This window comes from Phaseolus vulgaris, chromosome 5 (assembly GCF_051622355.1).
Source record: "Phaseolus vulgaris cultivar YP4 chromosome 5, ASM5162235v1, whole genome shotgun sequence".
Lineage (NCBI taxonomy): Eukaryota > Viridiplantae > Streptophyta > Magnoliopsida > Fabales > Fabaceae > Phaseolus > Phaseolus vulgaris.
In genome coordinates this window covers 41,804,036-41,831,511 of record NC_143502.1, presented here as the reverse complement: position 1 = coordinate 41,831,511, position 27,476 = coordinate 41,804,036, and the positions used below count along the sequence as shown (strand labels likewise).

Sequence of the window (27,476 nt, the reverse complement as noted above, 5' to 3'; positions counted from 1 at the left end):
ATCAAAAAATCATTCTAAAATATATATTTTTTAATTTCCAAAATAATAAATTGAGAATTTTCATAGAATTTGTTCTAAAAAGTATCTTTCAAAAATATTCCAAAAAATAATTTGAAAATAGTTTTTAAAAGGTGTAAAATAGTCTTTTAAAAAAAATAATGAAATGCATTTGTTAGGATGCAGTTAGAAACACCTTTATTGTATATGTTGAAATTCGGAAACTCAATGCTTTTAAAATATTATATTAAAATTTACATTTTCAATTACTTTTATTTAAATGATAGTATAAATATAATCATATATTATATCACTTTATAAGAAATATAATATTAAATTCCTATTAACATATAATACTTAATATTTATATTTTACATAATAATTACAATGTCACTTTTGTTAATTTAAAAATATAAAATATAGTTTTTAATATTATAATTATTATTTGAAAATGTTTTTTTTTTCGCACCAAGTGTTGGAATTGAATTCATCACTTTGTTTTTAATTAATTTCCTAGATAGACTCTACATACAGCTTAAGTAGGTGCCTCTTATTTAAAACATTTTGAATAGAAAAAAAAATTCTTTTATAAACTAAAATTAATCTAATTTGTAAAAAAAAAATATACCTTATAGAATAGACAGTTTTAATTTATGTTAAAGTCAATTTTAATTTTTTTAAATTAATTTTATATTTTTAGATTTCAGATTATTAATGTTACGTAGATTATTATGTTAATACGATGTAACGTGAACGTTGATTCGTTTTAGGGATTTCATTAGCAAAATGTCACACTGCAGACACAAAATTTGTAGATATTTAACTGGACGAACAAATAAAAAATCAGTTCCACTTTTTATTTTATTTTTTTAAAAGTTATTACTAGAAAGTGAGTTAATTCAATGAATATTATTACATTAATTTTTTTCAAAATCAGATATGTTTAATTTCCGTGAAAAAATAAAAAATTATTAGGAGAAATTTTTAATTACACAATTCAATTATGTACTATTCTACATGATTTTTTAATTACACAATTCAATTATTAATTTTTTATTAATTAACAAAAAAAATCTTAGATGTAGGTTAAAGTTTGAATAATTAACTGATTTAATTAAACAATTAAAATAGTTATACGATTCAAATTAAAATATCATTCAATTTAATCGCTATATAATCATCAAACAAATATTGAATCAATTATTAATTTGATTTTTAAAATTTGAAATACAAATTTATTTTGCTCTTTTATATATTTAATTGCTCCCTGATTTCAATTTTCAATTACAAAATAAAAAACATATTATTTAATTATTAAATTTTCTGAAATTGCAAAACACCAATGCCAGAGAAATTAAAATTGACACAAGTTTATTACGCGAGCAGAGAAGAACTGCGAGTGGAGAGCACTGCAACCGCCAGCGGAGAGAACGGCGGCGAGCAGAGAGAACGGCGGCGAGCAGAGAGAACCGCGACCGGAGAGCACGACGACAGAACATAGCACGACGCACCACCACGCAGCCAAACGACGATAAGTTTGGCGTGGCCGGAGAAAAGAACGACACGGCACGGCGAATAGAGACCAGAGCAGCGAACCCTAATCGGCGAGGTGGAAGTGAAGAACGAAACTAATCGCGGTGAGTTTTTTTATTTCCGCACAAGAAACGACAATCAATGGCGTCGTTTTGGGTTAAAAAGAAAGCCCCTCTGGACTCGCCAACTCGCTTGCAAACTCGCCTACCCCATAAATGAGTTTGCTTCCGAGTCAACTCGGGCAATGGGTGTGGGAACGTAAAGTTTACGAGTTAACACGGGAGTTTGATATCCATGTCAAATACTATATTTTGCTCTCTTTTTTCATGTTTATCGGTGTATGTGTCTAGAGGAGTGCTCTATGCTTATTGTTCTATTGTTAGGGCTAATTATGCCTCTAATTTTTTGGGATTTTGATACTCTGTGAGGAAATGATGGTATCAATATTATTAACGAAGCAATTGGTCTTTATAACATATAGTGTTTATAAATTTTTGTTTTAGTAAATTAACCTTTACACTCATTTATCAAGCTTAAGTTTTTCAATCGGCAATCTACTCATGTTTCTTGCAGAAAAGATTTTTTATGTTGAAAGCTATACTTGTGCGGCTTTGCTCCTGATCTTAAAGTTGAATAACCTATTCATGAATGCCACAAATCTGAAGGGGTTTCTCTGCACCATTTTGTTATATTAGAAAATTATGCCAACAATTGTAGAACAATATTATTTTTTGACACACTTTAAATATATAATTTTATTTGTTGAGAAAATAATGAATCTGCGTGTAGCATACATATTTTTACCTGATGAGGGGTTGTGGTAGGATATGACATTATAGAGATTCTGTCCAACATATTATATACATACTTTGATAAAAAGAAAATAAATTGTAGATTCTGATACTGGTTTTTGTTGTCTCGTATTATATATGCATGCAGATAGTTTAGTTCTCAAGTCATAAATTGATTTCACCACTTAAGATCCCATTGGAAGCTTGTCAAAATGTCGCGGAAGGGTTTGATGGAACAAGACTTGAGTAAGTTGGATGTGACAAAGTTGCATCCACTTTCTCCAGAAGTCATATCTCGGCAAGCTACTATTAATATTGGTAATATTTTCTCACATTTTGTGATTTAGCACGTAGAATGTAATTAAAATGCACTGATGATGTAAAAGTTTTTAATATTATTCTCCAATCATAGCATGCCATGTATGTTAAAACTGTTGACTTTTGTAAAAGAATATTTTAAAAGTCATACACGGTGATTTCTAATTTGTTGGCAGTGTAGAAATCTTTACAATGATGCCACATGAAAAAGTAAAGAGTACAACTTAAATTGTGTAAGCTTATTTTCCATCTTGATGGTTGATATTGATGTATTGAATTAATTGCACCCTGATAGGCACTATTGGTCATGTGGCACATGGCAAGTCAACAGTTGTGAAAGCAATATCAGGTGTCCAGGTATTCCTTTGTCTTGGAATGTTTCTCTTTCTTACAAAGTGATTTAGGCTTAACTGAACGGTTGTTTATATGGTGAGGATTGCCTCATATCCTTAGTCAATGTGAGGCTTGTGTTTTTCTCAATACACTCCTTCATGTCTAGCATTATTGGGCTTGGTACGTGTGTAACTCGGTGAGTGACCTTTTAATGGATTTACGATAGACTCTGATGTCATCTAACAAAGTGATTTAATTCTAAATCAATCCTATAAAAACAGCTTATAAAGTGAAGATTGTCTCCACTTATATAATGCATTTTGACACTATCTGTAATTGATGTGGGACCTAGGTTTTTCCTAATACTCTGCTTTTGTTGGGTAGTAGGGTTGAAGCTTAGTGTGTAACTATATATGGATAATAGATTTATACAATCCATGCAACATGATGTTCAGGAGGAATGATTTTTTTTATCAGGAATCCATTTAAGCATACATTATTTATGTAATTTTTTCAGTATGAACACAAGTGTGATTTCCTCATCACCTTATTGCTGATGATTTCTATATTTGAGTTAACTTGTACGTGGGTACTTGCAGCTTGTAAAACCTGGTTAGTGGGTTTGTTTCAATATCTATATTTTAGTTTGTCAAGGATAAATTTTATTTGTATATGGAAGCCTGACTTGGGTTATCTTGATTTATTCTGTTTGATGGAAGCCTTCCTATAGGAAGTGGTTATCTCTATGTAGAGGCTATGGGGTTGTTTGGCAGCATTTGGATCAATTTTATTTGTTACCTTTTTGTTCATCTTCAGTTTGAAAAAGCAGGATTACACATAAACATACCATATTTTATTCTTAACACACATTTCCTTTATCTTTGGATATTTAAACGGTTGACCTATTGTTTCCACGAATGTTGTGCAGACTGTGCGTTTCAAAAATGAGTTGGAGCGTAACATTACAATCAAGCTTGGCTATGCAAATGCAAAAATATACAAGTGTGAAGATGAACGGTGTTCAAGGCCTATGTGCTACAAGTGGGTGTATATTTTTACATTTGCCATTATGATATCAGGTTATTTTAACTTTTGGTGAGCTGATCAATTTTTTCTTTCAGGGCTTATGGAAGTGGGAAAGAAGATAGCCCTATGTGTGATGTGCCAGGGTTTGAAAACAGCAAGATGAAATTGCTGAGGCATGTTTCATTTGTGGATTGTCCGGTAAAGTCCTGGACTTGCATTATTATTTAGGGCTGCTTTTTATGTATAATGCATAGTTTGTTTTCACAAGTGTGATAATTCTTTTTACATTACCAATTTCTGTAGGGACATGATATTCTCATGGCTACTATGCTTAATGGAGCAGCAATCATGGATGGAGCTTTACTACTAATAGCTGCTAATGAAAGCTGCCCACAACCACAAACCTCTGAGCACTTGGCTGCTGTGGAAATCATGCGTCTACAGCATATAATAATCCTTCAAAACAAGGTTGATTTGATTCAGGAAAATGTTGCTATCAATCAGCATGAAGCAATTTCAAAGTTTATACAGGTAATTTTCTTTTAAGAGATTTCTTTAACACAAGTGGATTCCTTTCAATAACCTACATAGCAATTATCCCCTTTTTTTGTGACTTACCAGGGAACTGTTGCTGATGGTGCACCAGTAGTACCCATTTCAGCACAGTTAAAGTATAATATTGATGTTGTGTGTGAGTATATTGTGAAGAAGATCCCAATCCCTGAGAGGAATTTTATTTCTCCACCTAATATGATTGTGATCCGGTCATTTGATGTCAATAAACCTGGTTTTGAGGTTGATGAAATAAAAGGAGGTGTAGCTGGTGGAAGCATTCTGAGGGTAAGTCTTTTGGTCAATTTCCTGTAAGTCAAGCTTGATTTGCACTGTTGTCATGAGTTAAAGATATTAAAATCACTGATGATGTCTGGAATGCATAATTTATATAATGTTTAATACCTGCTATTTTTGTTTCTAAGCCGAAATCAAGGAATGAAATAAACCTTGTCTGGTATTTGTGTGGCGTGGCTTAAAAGAAGCTTGACCAATATTTCTTTACAGGGTGTTTTGAAGGTGAATCAATTCATTGAAGTTCGACCAGGGATTGTTGTTAAAGATGAGAGTGGAAATATCCGATGCACACCAATATACTCAAGAATAGTTTCATTGTATGCTGAACAAAATGAGCTTCAATTTGCTGTACCTGGAGGCCTAATTGGTGTTGGGACAACAATGGATCCCACGCTGACACGTGCTGATAGGTTGGTAGGTCAAGTTCTAGGAGAGGTTGGATCCCTACCTGAGGTTTTTGTTGAACTCGAGGTAAGTTATTCTTAATTATCCATTTGTGCTTGCTACCAGTAATGAGTTATCAATCATGTTTGAGTTTTGTAATTCATAAGATGAGTTAATCAGAGACAGATCTTTGTAACACATTCATTTCTTCTCAACCTTATTCTGTATTGGTCTTGCAGGTAAACTTTTTCCTACTTAGACGGCTTCTTGGCGTCCGAACAAAAGGGTCTGAGAGACAGGGGAAGGTATCGAAGCTGACGAAAGCAGAGATGCTAATGTTGAACATAGGATCAATGTCAACGGGGGCTAGAGTAATTGCTGTGAGGAATGACTTGGCAAAGTTGCAACTTACATCCCCTGTTTGCACTAGCAAGGGTGAGAAGATAGCACTTAGTCGACGTGTTGAGAAGCATTGGCGTCTTATTGGGTGGGGCCAAATCCAAGCAGGAATCACCCTTGACGTCCCTCCTGCTCCCCAGTTCAGTTGAACGCAGACAAGACAAACCACAGGAAACACCCGCTGCGTCTATAAAAACCCTAGAACAATTTAGATATGTGGGAAGGGAGACAGTTGTTGGGAACCATTTTTGTGAGGTGGCGAAGAAAACGTTTTGATTGTTGTCTATTTTTGTTTTCACATCGTTATTGTTTTATTTTTCCCATGTAACTTATTAAAGTTCAATATGAGTTGTTGGTCCTGGGATGTGCTTATCAGGAGCACAAAATTCATCTTTAAATGTATGTTCTTAGTAAATGTTATAATTTAGATTGAAGAATTAACTTCAAACTCATGTTTTGGAGTTAAAGGAGTTTAGTTTGAACGAATAAGGGTATATGCGTAGTAAGAAGAATGACCTCTAATATACTCAATGCCATGAATATATTAGATAAATCTAATAAGATATTTTAATGGAATTTTTGTATGTCTAGCCCTGCATGGAATTATTTCTCTTGTATTTTTGCTTCAATGTGTTTTTGAGTAAGGACTTGTTAATGGCTGTCGGATTAATCTCAAACAATTGCCTATTCATGTTTCTTGTTAGTGAAGCAAAATGAACTTTAAATTGACGAGAGACCATTTTGGTATGTGAAGTACGAAGCTTGTGGTGAGTGTGTAAAAATTGAACTAGTAGTGTAATACATCTAGTAGGAAGAGGAGTGTAATAGCGGGAAATGTCTTTATGTTAATTCTGTAAGGAAATTCTGAAGTTACCATTCAAAATCGTTTTTACAAATGCAATTCTAAACACATTTAATTTGATTGAATTCATTTTGACTATACTTTAATAAATCATACACTGTGTTTAGAATAAGAAGCCTGTCTTGGTTTGGTGAAATAATAATTAATTTTCTAATAAAGAAAGGATATCGTGTACCAATTTATATTTAGCAAATAATTGAATTCAACTTATTCTTATAAAGTATTTTTCTTGTTTGGCTGAGATTCTAGACAATCTAGAGTAACATCCAACAATATTCAATAAATTTAGCACTAATTTTAAACTTTATGTAATTTAAAATCATCTTGTCATCTTTACTTTAAATCGGATAATTTAAATCTCTAAATTTCAATTTATTATATGTTTTAATTTTGTTTTTGTTTTATAAAATTAAAGAGTTCACCCAAACAAGGTGAAAAAGAAACTCTTCTACCCATTGCGGGTGAGCTCAATCCACATCACGAGCTATAATGAGTCAAGTTAAAAGAAGTTAATATTTTACTCAATCGTCTAATTTATGTTCAAACTCTTAGATTATCTTTACTTCCAACTAAGGGAAAACTGAGACCCAAAAGATAAAGAAAATAAAACAAGTACTTTTATGTATGAATATTTACTATAATCTACTTCGTTACGTTTTTATCGTTAATATTATACTAATATTTACACTTTTTACTATAATTATATTTAACTTTCACCTAATTTTCATTCATTTCATTTAAGTAATTTTATTTTTCACATTTTTTCTTAATCTTTATTTTTTTCTTACTAATTTCACTTTTTTTTCTTTTTTTGGCTATGGTTATTTAATTTTTTTTCACGTCTACCCGACATCATCTCGTCTTTTTACTTTTCCCAAAAAATTAAGAATGAAAAATATTGTAACAAATTGACATTCAATTTCTTGCAATAAATTAAGTTTAAAAAAATGAAAAGTTATAAGCGACTTTACTAGAAAAAATTTAGAAAGAACCTACAATTAAAGATAAATAAAATAGAGCGTGGGTTAATTTGTAAAAATAAGATAAAAATTAAATGTATGATGGTTTTGTAAATGCAACACCTTATGTTGATATGATATTTATCGAAAAGTAAAACAAATTAAATATTCAAACGTCTGCGCTAATATAACAAATATATGATTCACAAAGACGATGCATACGCACGTCAAAGTAAAGAAAACAAGTTTTAGAACAAAGCTTCAACTTACCGTGTGCTTAGATTTGCTTAAGGAACGCACGATACTTCCGAAATCAAGTTTAATATAGGTAAAAAAAGATGCAAAACCTACAACCTAATAGTTCCATTTGACACACGTTGAAGAGTCATAAACGCGGTACCAGACATAAACTTAAGCAGCTTCTATTGGCATTAAGGATGTACATGCTCATGTTGCTGGTTCTGGATTGTTTCTCTACTTACTGGTGCATGCCTTCTATACTAATAGCTATGAATCCTTTCTTCGAAGAACTAGTTTCCACTCCACCATCAAGATGTTAAATTGTGCATGTAAATGAGGTAAACATAAGTTGTGTGTGTAACCTATGGTTTATGGTTTCTGCTCCGGTATTTATAGTCCACATATGCCACCATATTTCTAGGATTTATAACAAATCTATTTCTATGTGCGCCTCTAATTTGAAGAACATGACATGCTATCTAATATCCATATTGAATCATGCAAAGGATCATAAATAAGGTATTTCCTATTTATAACTTTTGGATTCCAAACCAAAATTTGAGGTAATCTGGGCTACATTTTATATAAACAAGCATAGTATCACTAGAACTTATTTCGATACTTTGAATATTCAAATTTTATGCAAGATTGAGTATCACTTGTATTCATAATTCTCTCCACCATCCTTAGTTCTACTGCTATATGCACAGTTTTTGTTCTGTGTAAGTTGCCTCCAAATTAGGATATAAAGCCACGCCAGTGTTTTTTGACGAGAAAGGGAGAACCGGTCTATAGAACTGTTTTATGGAAAGAAAAAAAAGGTTGGAGTGTTTCATAGCCGGAAGAAGGGCAAGAAAACTACTTATGCCACTACTTAAGTAAACAAAGTCCTTTATATTCTTCAACAGATTTTGAACATAGCTTAGAAATGTTCTGGTTGTACCCCACCTCTAATGCGAAGAAGCCCGCATGACATCTCCAATGATTCTTCTTATGACGAGAAGCCTAACCTCACAAAAGGCAGTTTTAAGCACTCATGCAGAGATTAAGCATATGTATTTGCCTCATGCAGATAATGGGCGAGTTAGGTTTAATACATTTTCAGCACAAGAATACACAACTACCTCCAACACAAGCCGAATGCAGACCAAACCCAAAGCATCACTCCAAAACGTAGTGAAAAGACAAATATAAGCACTGTATTAACGTATAAATTATTCACACGATGATACTAACAGAAAAAGAAGGTCATAAAACCTCTCAAAAGCAAAGCCCACATAACAACTGAATTCGGATTAATATACAGAAAACATAACACTGCTGCATATGCGATGGAAAAGGATAGTGATAGTGATGATGATGGTGATGATGATGTGATAGTATTAATTGATTAATTAATTAAGTTAACCTCTAGCCTTGAGTTCGGCGAGGCGGCGTGACAAGTCGTCCTCGTCGACCTTGTCGGCTTCCTTGGTCGGAACGGCGTGAGCGGCGGGCTGAGGGAGGCCGACGGAGACCTCGAGACCGTAGTCGTCGGCGACCTGCTGCATGAGGCTGTTGACCTCTCCTTCGGGAGTGGAGAGAGAGGTCGATCCGGCCATGGCGCTCTCCATGAACTCCGCCTGGACCTCCATGTTCACGAACTGCTTCTCGAACTGGTCCATCGTCTCCGACATCTTCTGCAAGTTCCCCGTCGCCAGCGACGACTCCAGCGATTTCACGATGTTTCCCATCGACTTGCTGATCGTCGCCATCTTCGCCTGCGTATCAAGCCGCGCCACCACGGCGTCGAGGCGTGAGGCCAAGCGAAGGTAGTTCATCTGCTCCGTACGCTTACGGATCGCGTTCTCCGCGTAGATCCGCGCTCCGTCCATGTTGCCTTTCTCGATCGCCTTCTTCACCTTGAGCTTCTCCGCCTTCTCCTCCTTCTCGCACTTGCGCGATTGACGCTGCAACGACTTCGACGTGAATTTCAACTCCATGATCTGGTTCATCAGCTTCTCCGTGTTCCCCATCGTCACCGCTTCGCTTCGCTTAGGGTTTTTCGATTCCCAAAATTCAGAACGAGAAAGAGAAGAGGAATGGAATTTCGAATTTTGAGTTGAATTGAAATGAGACCTTTCTTACGTTCCTCTTTTCGGCTTACGTTTTTTTTTTTATTTGTAAAGGAATTTATTGGGTTGGGCTTCTTCCACGAAAGTTCTCTCTCTCCGCGTTACCCTTTTCACACGGCCCAAACTCTGTAACTACTATTAAAAGATATTTCAACTAACTTGCATCAAAATTATTTATATAAACAATTTGTAAGTATTATTGGTCACATGTAAAAAAAATAAATGAAACAAATTATATTATTAATATTTAGGAAAAAAAAAATTATAGTTAATTATGTTAAGGGGTGTGAAAAAATTAAATAAAATATTTATTTTTCAAATTATGGTATTGCTCTAAACATTGAAAAGTAACTGTAAATATATTAAAAATAAATTTAAAATATAATAGCTTAAAAATATGAATAACTTAAATAATTTTTCGAAAAGTAAAGATGGTACACTGAATATTTGTGATATTGATGTTTCAGTTTGTGTAATTTGTCAACCATGAAAATGATACACATTTTATATCAACTAGCGGCAGAATTGTTGTTTTTTATCTGCATCTTTTATTTTTATTATTTATATATAAATATGTTTTATGTTAAAAAAATAATAAACGATGTTATTAGTATATTTATATGGTTAGCATAAATTTATAGTTTATTTTAATATCTTTACCATATGTATACTTACATAGTGTATTAACTATATTGACAACAATATCGACCGCGTTATATTGTTAAAATGATCGATATAATCTTAATCGGATAAAAAGATGATGTGAAATAATTGGGAGAATGGATGTTACATTTTAGCAAGATATCATATATTCTTCATCTTTTAGTTACATGGAGATAGAGAAAAACTAATGAATTATTAATTGATATAGATTTTTTTTTTAGATGGTTTTTATTTCTTATAAACTCATAAATTGAAGCATGAATAAATATGTTGTGATATTATTATGAAGATAAAATATATGATTGTTATTATTTAAATCTGTTGTAATATTATTATGAGAAAAAACTCTATAGATAGAAGATGACCCTAAAAAAAGTATTATTTTATGCAATACATACTATGAAGGGATCACCTTGGATACTGCCTCTGAACTCTCAACCTCCAGTTTGGCGAGAACATTTGGCGCCCACTATAGGACGGGTTGCTCAAAACACAAATCCTAAGAGTCTGACGACATGAGGAAGACGAAACAAAAAATGCAAGACGAAGACGACACACCCACCCTACAACATATCATGGAAGACAATGAAAGCTCTTCAGCAGGACTATGAAGAGGCACAAAAGCAAGTCGAGGAGTTCTGCCAAGAGCATAAAAGCATCGATGTGAGGAAGCCCGCACTGATTTGAGGAATCCTGAACCGATCAGGAACGACTTTGAATTTGATTCTTGATTCACGGAGCATTTTTGAAAGAGTCATATTTTTATCACCTCTCTCCACTTAAAAGAGTAAGCAAGCAAGAGTCACTCCTCTTTTCAGTCATTCAAGATCCCACATTGACTAGAGATTAGGATATTTCATTGTATATAAGTGAGTGCAAACCTCACCTCATGAGTCGATTTTATGAGATTGAGTTAGGCTTAAAGTTCACTTTCCAATATGGACTTATCAAGTCAACCGTTATCGAACCACCCATAATATATTTTTCCACGCATGAGCCGTCAATCTCAACCGTCAATCTCAACGTGAGGGGTGTCTAAAGCCCCAAACTTCTTCAACAACATTTTGTTGGATTTTTTTTTTTAAAGGGTGGGTAAAACTTTTGTTACCGGTGTAATAAATATTAACAAGAATAAGGTTCATGTATCATTTAAAGATAATTGTTTACTAGACCAAATGACATTGGTTGTTAATTTGATCACTGATAGATGATTAACATTTATGATTGTTTATCTTGCAGGAGTTTCTGGTGTAGCATAACCAATTCACAATCATGTTGATGGAATATAGAGACTCTATACTTCAACTTATAAAATTATTCTATAACAAGTCATGTTTTGATGTATCTTCTGTTATTTTAGTTTACTAACAATACACAATTCTTAATTCTTGTATTACAGGGAGTAATTGATGAACAATTAGCGTAGTCAATTATCTCACACCTCAATGTTAACTCGAACCTTTAATCAAACATTATATATATATATATAGATACACACACTAACTACTTAAAAAATATTATAATTATCTTTCAGATAATATTTTTTCCTTGATTTGATCTTTTCTATCAAGCACCGATGTACTAAGCATTGGCTTGTTTGACCTAGTTTTATATGTTTTGATAGTTATATTTGTTCAAGTTTTACACCTAAAAAATTTCAGATCTCTATCCAGTTTCCCAGTTTTATGCTCAAAGAACAATGCTTCTGTGCAGTTATACATATTACCGACCCATTACAGATAATATAATATGAACATCAAACCTTCATAATTAAACAACTTCTTGAACAAAAAATCCAGCTCAGGTAGAAAAGCTATGGCATAGTAGTGTCGGTTGTATATTGAAAACGCAATAACTGGCTCTCCAGACAAAACACAAAAGAGTTCTACAAAACAAAAACTACAAAAGGATGGTAGAAAATGTAGAATGCAAATTTAACGCTTCTCAATTCACTTCCTGCCAACAACCTTCACAGCCTGTCTGTTCCTCTTCTTCACACCAGACTTTGCAACTTTCAGGCTCCTATTGACAGCGCTCAACCTAGCCAGAGCTGCCTTTTTCAGATCAGGCCTGTAGTAGTTATCAGCTACCTACAACGCCAATCACAAAGCAGATAAAATTAGCTGCGTGGTTCCAATGAATTAACAGGAAGTATGGCACAAAGCAGCTAGCAGTCAACAAGAAATAATTGACAAAGGAAAAAGACCATTAACAATGGCATTACTGCATCCATGAAAGAACTTCCGGATGATAAAAAGCTCAGAAGCCAAGCGTAACAAGTAAATTTCATTGAAGTAACCCAACTACGGATTTCTTCTTACATGTTAGAGGCTCATCACCGCTGGGTAAAAAATCACTCCTGACAGATTTAAAAGGCCTCTATTGTAAAACTTGACGCACCAAAACCATTTTTACAACAGAAAAATTTCTCAACAATCCAACAAAAGCAGATATACGAGGAATTTACAACTTTATGTCGCAGAAATTCAACTTAAGTTGCAACGAAATGCGTTCAAAATGTTAAGCTAGTACCAAAACACAAGACAAAGACCCCACTTAAGTGTGCCAAAATGCCTTTATGTCTAACAAGTGATCTACAACAAGCACCAATATTTTGGGTAAACAATATATCTTTAAATAACATTAACTAACATTGTAAAGACCGAAACATTGAACTATTTCGCAATTCAACTGAAGCAACATATGTAGAAAAAATAGCTAACCTAGTACATGTGTAGAGAAAGGCAATTAACAACCATCAACATTTTCTCATGATCGATGTCAAATATAAATGCAGCTATCACATAAAACAAATATTTTCATATAGGAATATAATCAGCTGTCTAGAACTATAAACCATTTACTCCATGTCATTAAAATGAAACAGGGAAAACACCCCACAAAACACAGATTGGCCGATTCAGTTCTCTCCAAAATTACCTGATTTTGCACTGCCTTCGCCATTCTTCGGAACTCTTTTTTCATGACAGATTTGTGAAGCAAGGAAGCAGGCTTATTCTGTTTCTTAGTCTTAGTTGTGGCCAATACCACAGATTGGTCTTTACCAGCAGCCTGAATAGTGACAGTTTTCTTGTTCGCCAAACCTACCATAAATTCACAAACAAACATTGATTACCTAAAATCACCTGGCCTAAAAAAAAGCGTAAACACCTAATCAAAAGCTTAAAAACTCTATAGCAACTAAAATCTAAAAATCAACAACACATTTTAAATAATTTTCACTTCATTAAGAATATTGTTACCAGAGTACTTGTAAGTGTTGAGATTGTAGAGATTGTTGGGTTCTCTGCTGAACTGCACGCTCTGAGTGCCATTTCCGAACTCTTTCACCAAAAAAGAGTTGTTCTTCTTCACGATCTCCCAAATCAATTGCCCTGGCACTGTCGTCATTTTCTTTTTCTTCTGCTACCTTCACACCTGATACGCACAACACGAGATCTAAATTTTAAATCACAACAAGAACCTTCGCTCGTTGTGCAGGAGAGGGTGAAGAAGAAAACCAGGGTTTTCTTTCTGTCCCAATTTATAGCGAAGAAATGGAAAACCCTAATTCAACGCCTTCGAATGGACCCGGCCCAATTCCTTATTATTACTGGGCTACAACCCATCTAATATAACGTTAAGCCAATTGCTTCCTCCACCTAATAAATTTAAATCTGCACCCAATCAACTTTTAAAAATTCTAAATTGTCTTTCATTATTGGAATTAAAAATAATTTTTGAAAAAAAAAATCAAAATTGATTTTTATTTTCTTCTATAAATAAAATATAAGAATAAAATTGGAAAATCAAAATCTGATTCCGAGAAAATCATTCTAAACTACAAAAGATACATTCTTGAAAGCAAACTGAAGAAAAAAAATTCTAGAATCCAAAATATATATCAAAATACAATTTGATAAGCACCCTATTTATTTAAAAACTATAGAAAACATTTTGGTTATTTTACATCAAAAATAGGGTGCATGTTCCATTTGTAGGTTGCAAAAAGCAATTGCCTAACGTTAAAGGAATAAGAAGGCCAAAGCCCAAAACTGTAAGATACCCACGCACAAAAGATTCTATTTAGTCAGAAAAAAACAAACACTTCGGGGGGAAATTAATTGAATAAATCAACAAATCTGATAAAAATAAATAACTTTATGCAAATTATATTATTTTAATTTTAATACTTATACATTTGAAGTTAAAATCAACTTAGGCATGAATTAATTTGAAAAAAAATAAATAGGTTCTTTAAAATTAAACATTTAATTCATATACACGTTAATTTTAGTTTTATACAAAAAAATATTATTTTTTATTTTCTTGTATAGAAGCGCTTAAGAAGAAATTATGCAAAAGAGTTATAAAATTCTGTAATTTAAATTTTAATAAAACTATATCGTAAAAAAAAAGTTTTGGAGAACTTTATAGATTTATAGGATTTAAAAGTTTTTCATAATTTTGTTATAAACTATTCAAAATTGTAAGAGTCGGTATTTTTTTTGAAAAAGATAGTTTAGATTAAAAAATTAGAATCAATACAATATCTGAATGATTTATAAATTATATATAATTTGATATTGAAAAAAAAATGTATCATTTAATTCAATAGAAAATTGATGATAACAGCATTGTTCAAACGTTATTTAATATTGGTTTGAAAATTGAAAATTGATGAAATAAATATGAATATTGTGTTTTTTCTTCTTTTGGTATAAAAGATGTATAGAGTGATTCCTTTCTTTATCATTTTGGATGGAAAATAAATAGTTAGTGGTTCACACAAAAGACTTAACTCAAAAGCACTTATGTTTGAATACATAATTGAAATTCAACAAGATTTTGGTTCTTTTAAAACCATTTTAACTTTTCTAAGCCGCAATTAATATTCGTCCATTTCATTGTGTGACAATTTAGGACCATAAGTTAATCAAAACCTTCTTAAACCATATAAAGGCAAATTCTTACTCCACCTTTTAAATTAAACTTCCAAAATTGTCTTTCATTCTGTAACTGAAAATTAAGAATCAAAAAATATATTCTGAAAAAATAAATTCAGAATAACTTTTGTATTCTGAAATAGAATTGAAAAATCAAAATCTAAAAAGTAAATCTAGAATAAAAATATATATCTTGAAAAAGAAATTGGTAGCAAACAAAACCCAAAAATGTATTCCAGCAAAAGAATTCTAAGAATTAAAAAACTATTCCAAAATTTCAAACTAAAAAACTTATCCCAATAAGAAATTCACAAAATACTCTCTTTTATTTTAAATCATTTTTATCATTTTATATAAAAATCGGATTAAGCTTCATATTTAAATTTAATCTGATGCAATAAGTAGTTGTAGCAATATAACTTACGCAACAATAAATAAGATTTGTATAAAAATACTAAATGAAAAAAATCATATTTTGTTAGAAGACTTGTAACAATCAATTGAAGATAATAAATAAGATCGGAAATGGAGTGACTAGTCAAATAAGTAATTAAAACATAATTACATTCGATCAATAATATAATAATTTATACTCATAATTTCCAATGACTCAATCCTTCACTGACAAAATTCCAACCAGGTACATCATAATCATGAATAAAATTACACATTTTAGTGTAAGAAGTTTGGTTTAAAATAAATCAAGTATAAATCATTTTATTTAATATGATTAGTTTCAAGTATGGAGGATTAGGTGGCATGGTAAAATGGGACTCATTTTAATATTATCTTATCTGAAGGATTAGATGGAGGAAGATAATTCCTTTCCTAAGCTTATCTCTCCTTCATAAAAGCCTTCAGAAAAGGATAAGTTATTGTTACCCCTTCACGTTTCTAATGTTTTCACTTAGATCTAATGAATATATAATTTAATCTTTTTCAACTGGATCGTCTAGTGTCTCATTGATCATTTAATCCTTTATTTCTATGATTGTTGACCGTCTAGTTTAAGATTGACCATCCAATGTGACCTTCCAATATAGGTTTGACCGTTTAATCAAAGTTTGACCATATAATCAGAGTTAATAATCAACTCTAGGGGTTGATATTTATTCTTTTATTCTATGATTGAGATTCATTAAATGGATCCTTATATTTTAGAATTGTATAACTTCATGACAAAATAAAATAAAATGCACATATTTTCTTAATAGAATTTTGTACTGTCATAAAACACATTAGATGATTAGAGTGTCTAACCAACTATTACTATTTTTAAAATATTATAAATTTTTGAATGTTAAAAAATCTGTGTGTGTTATGCACAACTTCTATATGAACTTTTTATTTTGACCAAAAGTCGTGAACTCCTATAATGACTTATGTTGTATTAATTTGTGCAAGTGGAACACGACTTATCCATTTCATAAATAATTTTTTTTCCCATTCCAAAAAATACCAAAACGAATTACACCATTTTGAAAAAAAAATCTTACAATGTCAATAAACCAAAAAGTTTTACAAACATGTTATTTTTAATAGAAATGACAAAGCACATGAATGTATAATCACTTATTCAATTAAGATTCAAATGTGTAATGTGACCAAAATGAGTTATCATGAATTATCTATATATTATAGACAAATATTACATCAAATTGTCCATGTACTTCGTAACTTCAACGAAAACTACATATTTAGATATACATTCCGACAAAAAATAAGTTATCATGATATTAAATATTTGTGATAAACAAACATGATTAATGAAATTATACATGCATTTTATTATTAAGAAAAATCACATATTTAAATGTGTAAAACAATCATCACAGTATTAAGTATACATGATAGACAAACAAAACACATCAATATATACGTGTACATGATGATTTAAACAAAATCACATAATTAATCGTGTGATCAAACCGAAAATAACAAATCATAATATTAAATATATGTGATAGATAAATATGATATCTAAAAGTGACGTGTACTTCCAAATTTAAGAGAAAATGCATATTTAAATATAAGATTCGAGTTATTACAATAATATTAAACATACATAATGAAAACAAATATGACATTTTTATATATAATTTACAATCCAACAAAATCACATTTTTAAATCCGTGATGCAAGTCATTTACACATTTGTTAAATTTTAATCCAACCTTAATTTGAAAATACTTTTGCTTATTGATTAAGATCTCTCATAAGAATCAATATACTACTAATTGAAACACTTTTCTTTTTTTTTCAATTATCGAAACTTATGCATTATTGTTTGGATTAAAAGAAAAGTAAAAATAAGAAAAAGAAAAGAAGATGAATAAAGAAGGAGGTACCATTGTACATCTTCCCTAAAATCCAAACACTACCTTATAGAATTATATACCTTTCCATAAATATCTCATACTAATCAACCCTATCCAAATAGTGATATGGTTGGAAATCTATTATGATATCCTTCCAAATTTCCTACTTGTACACCTACCCACTCTAATCTCAAAATTGAGACCACAACCAACCCTTGAAAGAGGTAACTATATATCCATTGGAACAAGTACACACATCTCACCATCAACAAAAAAAAGAAGTCATAATCTTAAATACTTTTATCTAAGTCGCTTCCACCATATCTCATTCGGAACAATGGTTAAGTTCAACAAAAATATATCAAATTTATATGCAGTTTTCTAAGTACTTCCAATAGTATTCTCAATTGAAATTTCAGTCAACGAACCAGCAGAACAACTTGTGTATTCAGCAAACTTATATTGAAATTTGAGAACAGAGTGGTCCACAATAGTTAACTTGGAAGTCAACTTAAGATGACCACACAAGTAGAACAACACAATTATTTAAGGTCAATCTATATATACTTTTTTTTTTCTTAACTCATCGAACATCCTTTAAAGAAAAAATAGTCATCCAACTCCAAATTTCAAAACAGATAATGTTTAAAAATATAATATAATAATTGATCCTAACAATACTATCCGAACAATTAAAAACAATGGTTACAAACACGAATTCTCGTTGCCTAATTCTCGATGAAAGACACCTCACATGAATTCTTGTTCCCTAATTCTCGATGAAAGACACCTAAGTAGATTAAACGATGTAGAATTATTGGACCTCTCCAAGAACAACAACTTTATCGAGGAATCAGAAATCAAAGTTGAAATTGAAATTAGCTATGTGATGCTTTCCTTCTAGCGATAATGCATATATAGAACCAACACAAACATATCCAACATTTTTGTGGTAGAAATCCACCTACAGAAACTAAATTTGCTAGAATGTGGAAAGTGGAAAACCAATTGCCAAGTCAGAACTCTCAAATAAAACAATAACAAAATGCATTAAAGATTATTTCCTTTGAACCTCCATTGAAAAGGTATATAATTATATATTGTGCAGTTCTGGTTTTCCAACCAGATTCAACGAAATCAACCTTCATTAATTTAATGGGTAAGTAGCTTGCCAAGTAGGACACGACCATACAAACAGCCATAGGTTCTCCAAAAAGCTATTATTAAAAACAGCAAACAATAAATTGCGCGTGTAAAATACACAGATAGAGTAATTAAATTAGAATCTCCAAGCCATGGCAACACTACAACAACAACAACATTCATATCTCTCTGAAAAATCACCTGTTTTCCTTCTCTCTTCCATCATTGGTAAAAGTGAAGAACACCACCACCATCCACAAACATAAAAATGCAACACAATGAAACCTTAAAACCGATCCTATTGCAGTGGCTAACTCGTTTCTGACCCATCATAGAACCATATATATGATATATCAATATCAATATCAATATCCTAAAGGATTGAACTTAAGCTAGTAATATATATATAACTCTTTTCACAACATGTCTAAATATACAGATCAGAATATTCATATTCATAAATTTTCATAGCTAGACCCAGGAGTGAAAATTGCAAGGTTAGACCACCCATTAGTACCATTCCAACAGCTTGAATCACCGTTTTGCATACTCAGAAAACTCTCTGCATTCCCATTTCTTTCAATCTCCACCACAGGGTTCCGACCAGAACCCGGATCCGCCATTTGACCCGATCTAACATTCTCCCCAAATTCCTCCATCTGCACAGCTTTTAGACTCGCCCCACTTGATTTCAGACCCTCCAAGAGGTTCCCCAAATGACCACCTGATGCCAGAAGAGAACCCAAACTCCCACCCCCAGCAACCGGGTCAGGGCAAATACGGGTCGGGCCGGGTTCCAGAGCAGGTGAAGGGGAAGCGCGTTTTGTGTTGGCGGTGGATGAGGATGAGCGTTTAGCGTTCTTTCTGCTTCCACCCCCAACGGGGATGTTTCTCAATGCGCCTCCTTTGGTCCAATACCTTCTGCAATTTTTGCAGAAATGGCGAGGCTGCGAGAGGTTGTAGTTGTTGTAGTAACAGAACTTGGTGTTGATGGAATCGCAACGCGGACACTTGAGCTGCTCTTGTTCGGGAAAGTGGGGTTTCAAGGGTTGGAACAACGCTGGATCCTGCATTCTCCTATTCCTAAAAAGATTTCACTTTGGAAGCACCCTTTGGAAAGATCTCACGAGAAGTGAGGGGAAAGTAGAAAGAAGACAAAAAGGTGGAGCTTTTGTAGAGAGGGTGAGAGGGGTTGGTTTGTATGGAAGCACAGAAGCGACCAAAATGGTAATAAATGAAGCAGAAGAAACAAAGTTTTGTGTGCAGAAGCGAACGAAATCCAGAAAGTTGTTGTGTGTTTGAAGATAAAGAAAAGAAAAGCTCAAAGGGGAAGAAAGTTACAGGGTGTGATGGATGAGTGGAAAGGCAGAGAGATTGATTGATGATTGAGCTTGGAAGTTGGCTGAGAAAATGGGCACTGATAGATTGCAAACAAGATTCGAGAAATTAGGGAAAGTGAGGATTTTGATTTTACTTGATTAAGTGGTATTTGAAGAGTGATTTTGAAAATGTTGCTATGAGATGACCTAACGTGAATGTGACGCGTGAATGATAACTACCTCACTTCGCAGCCTTCAGATAGAAAGGGAAAGTGCATCCTCTCTTCTCTTCTCTTCTCTTCTATCTTCTGCTATGTTCCAAGTTAAATAACTGCTCTTTTTTCCTACTTCACACTTTCATTAATCTAGGCAAAAAACATCCTAGAAAAACATACAAAATGACTAATTGTAAAAGTAAATAACCAAGTGTGGTTGGTCAAAGTTCAAAACCAACGAACGACAAACAATAAATTATCAGTTCATTTGATTCAACATCCTGTGCCGAAACTGTACAGATAATTAAACACAAGTACAACAATGATGTAATAAAAAATTGGTAAAGAGACAAATAAGAATATCGAAAGAGAGAATTAACCTTACAACACATATTCCCAGGTCATAAACTAATAAACACAAAGAGAGAAAATTAATGACTTCATCACTATTTTATTTTCTTAAAAATAATAATATAAATATATATTTTAAGAAAGGAGCATAATATATGAAACTCGCATACTTCTCTTAAATGACATGTCGGTGTTGAATACTCGTATCGGACACCGACACTCGTAGGACATGTATTCGTGAAGTGTCTAATTCAAAAAGTATTTGTTGATTTCTTACAATTCTAGTGCGTTTCTAACACAATTTTAAAAAGAAAAAATACATTAATTTTCTAGAAACTCAAACTTATTGTATAAATTTTTATTACAATTATAAAAATAAGAAACAAATAATTTTAAATTAATCATAAAAAACATATTTTTGCTTAAAAAATAATCTGAAACGTACTTATAAACATAAATCTTTATTGTTAATTTATATAATATATAGATCTGTGTCTCCATATTCTATCTTTAAAAAATTATACGTATCTTCGTGTGCGTGTCGTATCAGTGTATATGTCTATGAAACATAGAACATAATCACAAAGCTTGATGAGTGTGGCCCACTGAGTCCACCAGAGGCTTGCGCGTGAACAAAGCAAGTGCTGCACCATCATGATGCGGCTTTCACCAGCGAATCAGGACCGTTGATCCCAGAGATAAGAGTGGGAACGGGTTTGCGTTGAGTTATCGCCACCCAACATAGCCACCACCAGTGTCACCCACGACACGTGGCGGAACCCCATAAGTGGCACACGCACTAGTAGTGAGTGGAAGTGCTGGAGTGATGGGGCTATAGTGGTAAATTGAGTGTGGGGAAATGCTAAAGCAACACGTCTGTGAGATGTGGGAGAAGGTGGGTTCCAAGGTTTGTATTCCCATTGGGTGTTTTGACTGTGATGTGAAAATTGTGGCACGGAGGGTGAGGCTAAGGAAACATGTGGGTCCCGCGGTGTAACGAATTATTTGGACGGCCATGATTTGATACGGTGGATGGATTAGAATTGAAGAGAGGCACCGTCCTCGTGCGCACACCGCATAGTTGCATGATTAAGTGGGTCCCATTTACAACTATTTTCTCTAGATTATATATAATTTTACATTAGAGAAATTACTTTTTTATTTTGTCAAATATTAGTTTAACTTTTGTCAGAATAAATAAATTTGGAGAAATCAACTATTGAAAATTACTTTTTTATTTTTTATTAAAAATTGCCACTTTTACTTTTAATTAGAAGTAGACATATTTATTTTATTTTTTATTCTTAACAAAAAGATCCAATAAAACAAACTTAAAAAGATTCTATTATTTTTTTGTCAGCTAAGACAGCTTCATTATTGTGATCAAGGGGAAATCGAATTCTAACATTTATATAATAATATATAAATAATATGTGCTATTTAATAAATAAAAAAAATAGTGTGTTACTTTATAAAAACAAAATGGTGTGTGGTGGGCAGTGGGACCCCCTCACCTTACCCCAATACCAAGAGATAATGAAACATGTTTGTATGTAACCCATTAAGCTATGCTATACTCAAACAGACTCCAACACTGTTAGGATCAGGTAGCTTTTTTCACATAGTTTCTAATTATTAAACATTTTCAGATTTTAAAGATATTCAATTTTACATTAAACTTTCATTCAAGATATTTAAATCCATATTCTTCTACAAGGTCGGGTTTCGAAGTAGCTCGTTTTGTCTTTTATTTTCGGTATTTATTCTTTCCAAAAACATTGATTTTCAATTAGTTTTTTTTTTTTATCGAGTGAATCCTGTATTAATATATATTTCTTATACATGGAATGATGTATATACACACATAAGAGAATAAAAACATATTTTTTCTTCTTATATACAATTTTCTAATATGGTATCAAAGCTACTTAAAGTCTATCTTAGCTAATGTTTGTTAGACTTATCAAGTCACTGTTATCGAGCCGTTATCGGATCACCCATAATATATAATTACATACAATAATTACATTGGATACAATATCATACAATAATTACGTATAATTTGATAATTTATTATTTCCTTAATACTTGCAAAGACACTCCGCCTTTTAAGTTATTTCAAGTACAATATACATGTAAGTTGAAAAAAAAAAACTTCAAACACCTATCTTTTAAATGAGTCTCAACTATCATGAATTTGCTTGAACTGCTCCAAAATTCAAAAGAGAACTCAATCTTACCTTAATAACAATTTATAAATAAATTAACTTAATTACCATTAATTATAGATTTACTGGTGTTTAAAGAGGAGCATGGTGGTGTCATGTCGGTGTCTTTTTCCCGTGCAACACGCCACCAAAACATCATCGTCCAAACCAAACCAAAGCCCCCTTTTCTGATCCTATTTACCTATACCTACACCTACGCCTCAAACACACTCATTTCCTATTCATATAATAAAACTCTACAAATATCTAATGACATTTTCATGTTATGCATGCATCAAGTCAACGCTAGTTGACTGGTCCCCATCCACTCCTCACTCTCATCACCTCTGTTTCCATCTACAAGTTTCTTCGTAAATTTCCTCCTGCTTCAACTCAGACGCAATCCATCTTCTTTCTTTCACAGATAAGTAAGAGATGATTGCAAATTTGGAAGTGACGTGACTCCATAAAACTTGCAATATTTGGATAAACTAATGAGTTTATATACACTGTTGAATCAGAAAAAAGAAAACCAGTTAGGTTTTTTACGTTATTCAAAACCATAACTTGATGGTCTGCTTAGATTATGAGGTGGGTTTCACAGAATGGAAATGGAAGAAAATGAAGAGGATGTTTTGAATTTTATTGTTTTACTACTACTATTATTTTATAATTTATTAATGTTATTGTTTTATAAATTTGTTATTATTTATTTTAGTTTTATTATTACTATTATTTAATAACTGTTATTATTATTTTATAACTTAACATGATCAATTATATTATAAGTAAATATATAATTGATCATTTTTCACGTTGACTCCTTTTAATTATGCAAGGATAATTTCATTTTTATGGTCACTTTTTTTTAAATCATTTGAAATAAATAAGTTGAGTGTGCGCTTTTATTTTCGAATGGATAGTATTTTGTCATGCAAATTGGTTTTTTTCCATTTGAATGAGTTACAAGTTATAAAAGCATGTGTTGGAGATAAGAACCCGTGAACAAATTCTTATAGCACATGTGTTGGGGCCATGTTCAATATATTCCTTTTAATTGGAAAGAGGAACAATTATGATAACCACAACATGGATATTGTGCTTCCTAAGAATATGGTTCTTCCTAAGATTCTCAGTTATATATTACAGCAAACACATTCCTTAATCTATTAAGCTTATGTATACTTTCAATTGAATTTAAAAATAATATTAATTCCGATTTTAAGTTAAAGAAATAGGATCATTAGAGTCATTTGAGGTGTCATTTTTAAAATTGTGATCAAACATTTATCTTCAAAACCGAATAATAACTCGAATACAATGATATTATTTCTTGAATTTCAGATCAAAAGAATATTTGCCATGAAACTTTCAGATATTCATTCCTCTATGTGTACACAAATAACAACAAGTAAAAAAAAAATTACTCATAATTTAAATCAGCTTAGAAGCAACATAAATCTCTACTAAGGATTTCAGAAATTATTATGCTTGCTATTTTGACTGGACCTTTTAATTTCATACATCAAATCATCTGAATTAAAACATAATGTGTAAAATGGATCAAAGCCTTATGCTATGCTGTTTTCAACAGTAAAACTAATGGTTGTATGGTACTTAAACCGTGCAGTTCTATTTAAACATGGTAGCCCGTGAATGTAAATCCTCTGCCCACAATCTCACCTCCCCAAAACCATGCAAAACATTCTAGTCCAAACAAAGCAGCAAAACCAACATTCTCCCTGTTTAGGTCCTGCCAGTTCTTCACCATGTTCTTTGCATGATCCAATTCCTTCCAGAATGAATTGTAACGAAGAGGAATGCTGCAGAAAATAAGCTAAAAGTTCAATACCTGAAAAAACCAAAGTACATGCCATTTGTGATGGTAGTTTAATTCCCTCATCCCAATTTACTTTCCCTCGTAGTGTTTCCTCCTTGGATACTCTCACTAAATCGATTAAAAATAAGAACATTTTATAATATATAACTATGTAACTCTAAGAAAGAAGAAGTATAAATTTACACACAACAGTGAAACAGCACAAAAAGTATAAATTTAGACATAACAGTGAAACAGCACAAAGACATTACAACTGATGTTTCACTTTGGCAACTTAAGCATATAGCAAGAGTAACTTAATTCTGATCAAACTATACCATACTATCGTATTCAGCAGCAGCCTCTACCACAAGTTCACCTATTCTGTATTGTGAAGTAGCTTATATATACCCTTCATAACTATTTATTATATGAAAGTTGGTAGGATGATTCATGGCTTATTTTTCAGTCCATATTTTCATATCATGCTATCCTGGCATCTAATGTTTTTATAATGCCCAAGTTTTTCAGTTCATGAATAATGTTTTTTGCTTATTCTGTCGCACTCTACTTATATTTAGAAAGTACTTCCAAATTCCAATTAGAATAGCTGCAATGCAATGCAAACATTTCACCTCTTATGCCTCTGAAATCAACTACATGCCTTTAATCTAACATCCTGAAAGGTAGGTCCTGTTGGCTTTACATTTTTAGAGAACCTGTTAATGGATTAATATGCTTAATATATGATAAGGGAAATGAAATTGCCAAATAGAAGGTTATTTCCTAGTTTTTATTTTATTTTCATAGTTTTGAAAATTGAGAACAGTTGATTTTAGAAGAAACACTTTAACAAAATGAGCAAATAGGACATAACATTAGTTGATCAGAGACCAAATCTTACCAGAGACAAAACTGCGATGTTCACAACAAAATGAAGCAGAAGACATGAGAGTAATTGTTATGTGAATACAGAGTAGTTAACAGAACACAGAAAGTGAAGAAGCAAGATTAAGGTAGCGAACCTGGCAAGGCGAGTATAAAACAACTGGTTGGCCAATGATTGGCATTTTTCAATGGTGGGTGGATCCTGTATGTAGTGTTTGTTCTGCTCCAACAATAACTTGTAGTATGAAGCTCCATTTTTTGCCACTATTTGTGAGGCCTGGTTCACCTTTGATTGTAACTGGGGAATCTTTGATGCCATGGATCTCCGATTTCCTACACAATGTATCAGTATCCATGTTGTTGGGAAAGGTGGAACATATATTGAAATCTCATAATTAGATCCTCCTAAAACTTCCAAAACAAATCCATTTATGGAGAACATAAAAAAAAATCAAATTCAATACGTTCTTGAAGTAATTAGAGGGATATATGAAATTTTATCATACAATTTAACTTGTGCAAATTCAAAAAATAAAAATCTGAGATTCTAACTTAGATCTTCATAGTCAGACAAACAGATTTTATTTGAGTATTCAAAAAACAAAATTAAACAAGAATGTCTACAGTTACATTATATAGACAAGTAGTTATTCTGTATCATTCAAACATCATAGGAAAAAGCAGCCATATTGCACCTACCTAAGTTGTATTGTGAAAAGTGTAGGTTTGTGTTAGAGAAATCCTAGATTGTGAAATTGGGAATCATGAAGGGCTCATAATTTCAGTGGTTAAAGACAGAGTGACCTTTGTTTGGTGAGTAACTACGAAATATATGGATCTTCGTTAAAAGACAAAAAGTAAAGAACTTTGAATAAAAAATGTGATGGCAGAACAGAGAGAGAGAAGAACATTATCATTGGAACACTGGTTTTGGTTAGTACCAGAAAGGGTAGTTTGTTGATACGAGGAAAATGGAGAATGCAGCCTCCACTCAGCTATTACCGTTTCCACCCGCTATGTCGCCTTCTACTTCTGTACTTTAACTGCTCACTTCGTTATATATATAGATAGATAGATAGATGTTTCCTTACGTGTTATTATACAATTAATAGAAACAACTGTGCTTATGATTTAATAAACAATAATATGTGCATACATATTCTAAAAAATAAACTATAAAATAATATTTGCACTAATCACTTAAGTGTAATAAGAAGGTAATAAGATTCTCATATCAAACTAATTATATAAGGTAAGAAGTGGACACTGAGATATAGCCAATCCAAATGAGGCAATGAGTCTAGATGGTGGAAATATATCAAAAAGATATGTCATAATATAAGTAGAAATTGGTTCATGAGAATATTAGGTGGACACTGGACAATGGGAAGAATATATTATTTTGGGATGATAAGTTGTTTGGGGGAAAATCAATCAAAGAAGATATGCTTAGAATGAATGTACGTAAACACATAGTGATATAGTCAAATCTAGGAAGGTAAGGGAAATTAAGTTTTTGGGATGATAGAATATGGTAGTGGAAAATACCATAGAGAAGAGGATGGTTTCAGTGGGAGAAGAAAATGGTTGATATGCTGATGGAAGAATTGAAACTGGTGCAGTTGAATTTGGATTATGTGGACAGGTGGTCCTGAAAATTAACTGACAATCATAAACCTTAAGTCAAGTTACCATATGAAGTGTTGATGGAGCTTGGTCATGTGGACACTGAGGAATCATATGAAATGTTGTGGAAAACCAAAGCACTACCTAGTGCAATATTTTTTGCATGGAGAGTCCTG

At 32.3% G+C, this 27,476-nt stretch overlaps 5 protein-coding genes and 1 non-coding gene across 7 annotated transcripts; 1 reads left to right on the top strand and 5 right to left on the bottom strand.

The window, feature by feature from the left end:
- Positions 1-1,279: 1,279 nt before the first annotated feature.
- LOC137835879 (uncharacterized) lies at positions 1,280-6,028 on the top strand. The gene is made up of 9 exons (XM_068644621.2): positions 1,280-1,634; positions 2,470-2,639; positions 2,935-2,996; positions 3,901-4,013; positions 4,094-4,196; positions 4,302-4,529; positions 4,620-4,838; positions 5,058-5,318; positions 5,471-6,028. The coding sequence occupies exons 2-9, from the start codon at positions 2,534-2,536 to the stop codon at positions 5,777-5,779; spliced, it is 1,401 nt and encodes a 466-aa protein (XP_068500722.1). The 5' UTR covers positions 1,280-1,634; positions 2,470-2,533; the 3' UTR covers positions 5,780-6,028.
- Positions 6,029-8,865: 2,837 nt separating this feature from the next.
- Positions 8,866-9,824, bottom strand: LOC137835875 (ESCRT-related protein CHMP1B). Its single transcript, XM_068644617.2, has one exon. The coding sequence runs from the start codon at positions 9,704-9,706 to the stop codon at positions 9,095-9,097; it is 612 nt and encodes a 203-aa protein (XP_068500718.1). The 5' UTR covers positions 9,707-9,824; the 3' UTR covers positions 8,866-9,094.
- Positions 9,825-12,213: 2,389 nt separating this feature from the next.
- LOC137835874 (large ribosomal subunit protein eL28y) lies at positions 12,214-14,061 on the bottom strand. Its single transcript, XM_068644616.2, has 3 exons — positions 13,732-14,061; positions 13,409-13,572; positions 12,214-12,558 (listed from the first exon to the last, which is right to left on the bottom strand). Exons 1-3 carry the CDS (start codon positions 13,877-13,879, stop codon positions 12,418-12,420), a joined length of 453 nt encoding a protein of 150 aa, XP_068500717.1. The 5' UTR covers positions 13,880-14,061; the 3' UTR covers positions 12,214-12,417.
- On the bottom strand, positions 12,723-12,813 carry LOC137836289 (small nucleolar RNA R24). The gene has a single exon (XR_011085240.2). It is a non-coding gene; the product is annotated as a small nucleolar RNA R24 (small nucleolar RNA).
- A 4,915-nt stretch (positions 14,062-18,976) lies between the features above and the next one.
- LOC137835872 (uncharacterized) lies at positions 18,977-20,545 on the bottom strand. Its single transcript, XM_068644613.2, has one exon. The coding sequence runs from the start codon at positions 19,946-19,948 to the stop codon at positions 19,331-19,333; it is 618 nt and encodes a 205-aa protein (XP_068500714.1). The 5' UTR covers positions 19,949-20,545; the 3' UTR covers positions 18,977-19,330.
- Positions 20,546-24,467: 3,922 nt separating this feature from the next.
- LOC137835870 (uncharacterized) lies at positions 24,468-26,699 on the bottom strand. 2 transcript variants are annotated; one of them, XM_068644609.2, is made up of 3 exons: positions 26,616-26,699; positions 25,812-26,007; positions 24,468-24,790 (listed from the first exon to the last, which is right to left on the bottom strand). In XM_068644609.2, exons 2-3 carry the CDS (start codon positions 25,991-25,993, stop codon positions 24,604-24,606), a joined length of 369 nt encoding a protein of 122 aa, XP_068500710.1. In that variant the 5' UTR covers positions 25,994-26,007; positions 26,616-26,699; the 3' UTR covers positions 24,468-24,603. The 2 variants fall into 2 exon arrangements, with proteins under 2 accessions (XP_068500710.1, XP_068500711.1); XM_068644610.2 differs by lacking the exon at positions 26,616-26,699 and adding an exon at positions 26,374-26,508.
- Between the last annotated feature and the right edge of the window lie 777 nt (positions 26,700-27,476).

Bases quoted from the DNA above. Each gene is read 5' to 3' on its own strand.
- LOC137835870 (XM_068644609.2), bottom strand. From the start codon at position 25,993: ATGGCATCAAAGATTCCCCAGTTACAATCAAAGGTGAACCAGGCCTCA. The intron at 24,791-25,811 runs GTTCGCTACCTT...TATTTTCTGCAG, and splicing joins TTTTATACTCGCCTTGCCAG to CATTCCTCTTCGTTACAATT.
- LOC137835874 (XM_068644616.2), bottom strand. From the start codon at position 13,879: ATGACGACAGTGCCAGGGCAATTGATTTGGGAGATCGTGAAGAAGAAC. The intron at 13,573-13,731 runs GTAACAATATTC...AATTTATGGTAG, and splicing joins CAACACTTACAAGTACTCTG to GTTTGGCGAACAAGAAAACT. The intron at 12,559-13,408 runs GTAATTTTGGAG...TTGGCGTTGTAG, and splicing joins CGAAGGCAGTGCAAAATCAG to GTAGCTGATAACTACTACAG.
- LOC137835875 (XM_068644617.2), bottom strand. From the start codon at position 9,706: ATGGGGAACACGGAGAAGCTGATGAACCAGATCATGGAGTTGAAATTC.
- LOC137835872 (XM_068644613.2), bottom strand. From the start codon at position 19,948: ATGCAGGATCCAGCGTTGTTCCAACCCTTGAAACCCCACTTTCCCGAA.
- LOC137835879 (XM_068644621.2), top strand. From the start codon at position 2,534: ATGTCGCGGAAGGGTTTGATGGAACAAGACTTGAGTAAGTTGGATGTG. The intron at 4,014-4,093 runs GTGGGTGTATAT...TTTTTCTTTCAG, and splicing joins TCAAGGCCTATGTGCTACAA to GGCTTATGGAAGTGGGAAAG. The intron at 4,197-4,301 runs GTAAAGTCCTGG...CAATTTCTGTAG, and splicing joins TTTCATTTGTGGATTGTCCG to GGACATGATATTCTCATGGC.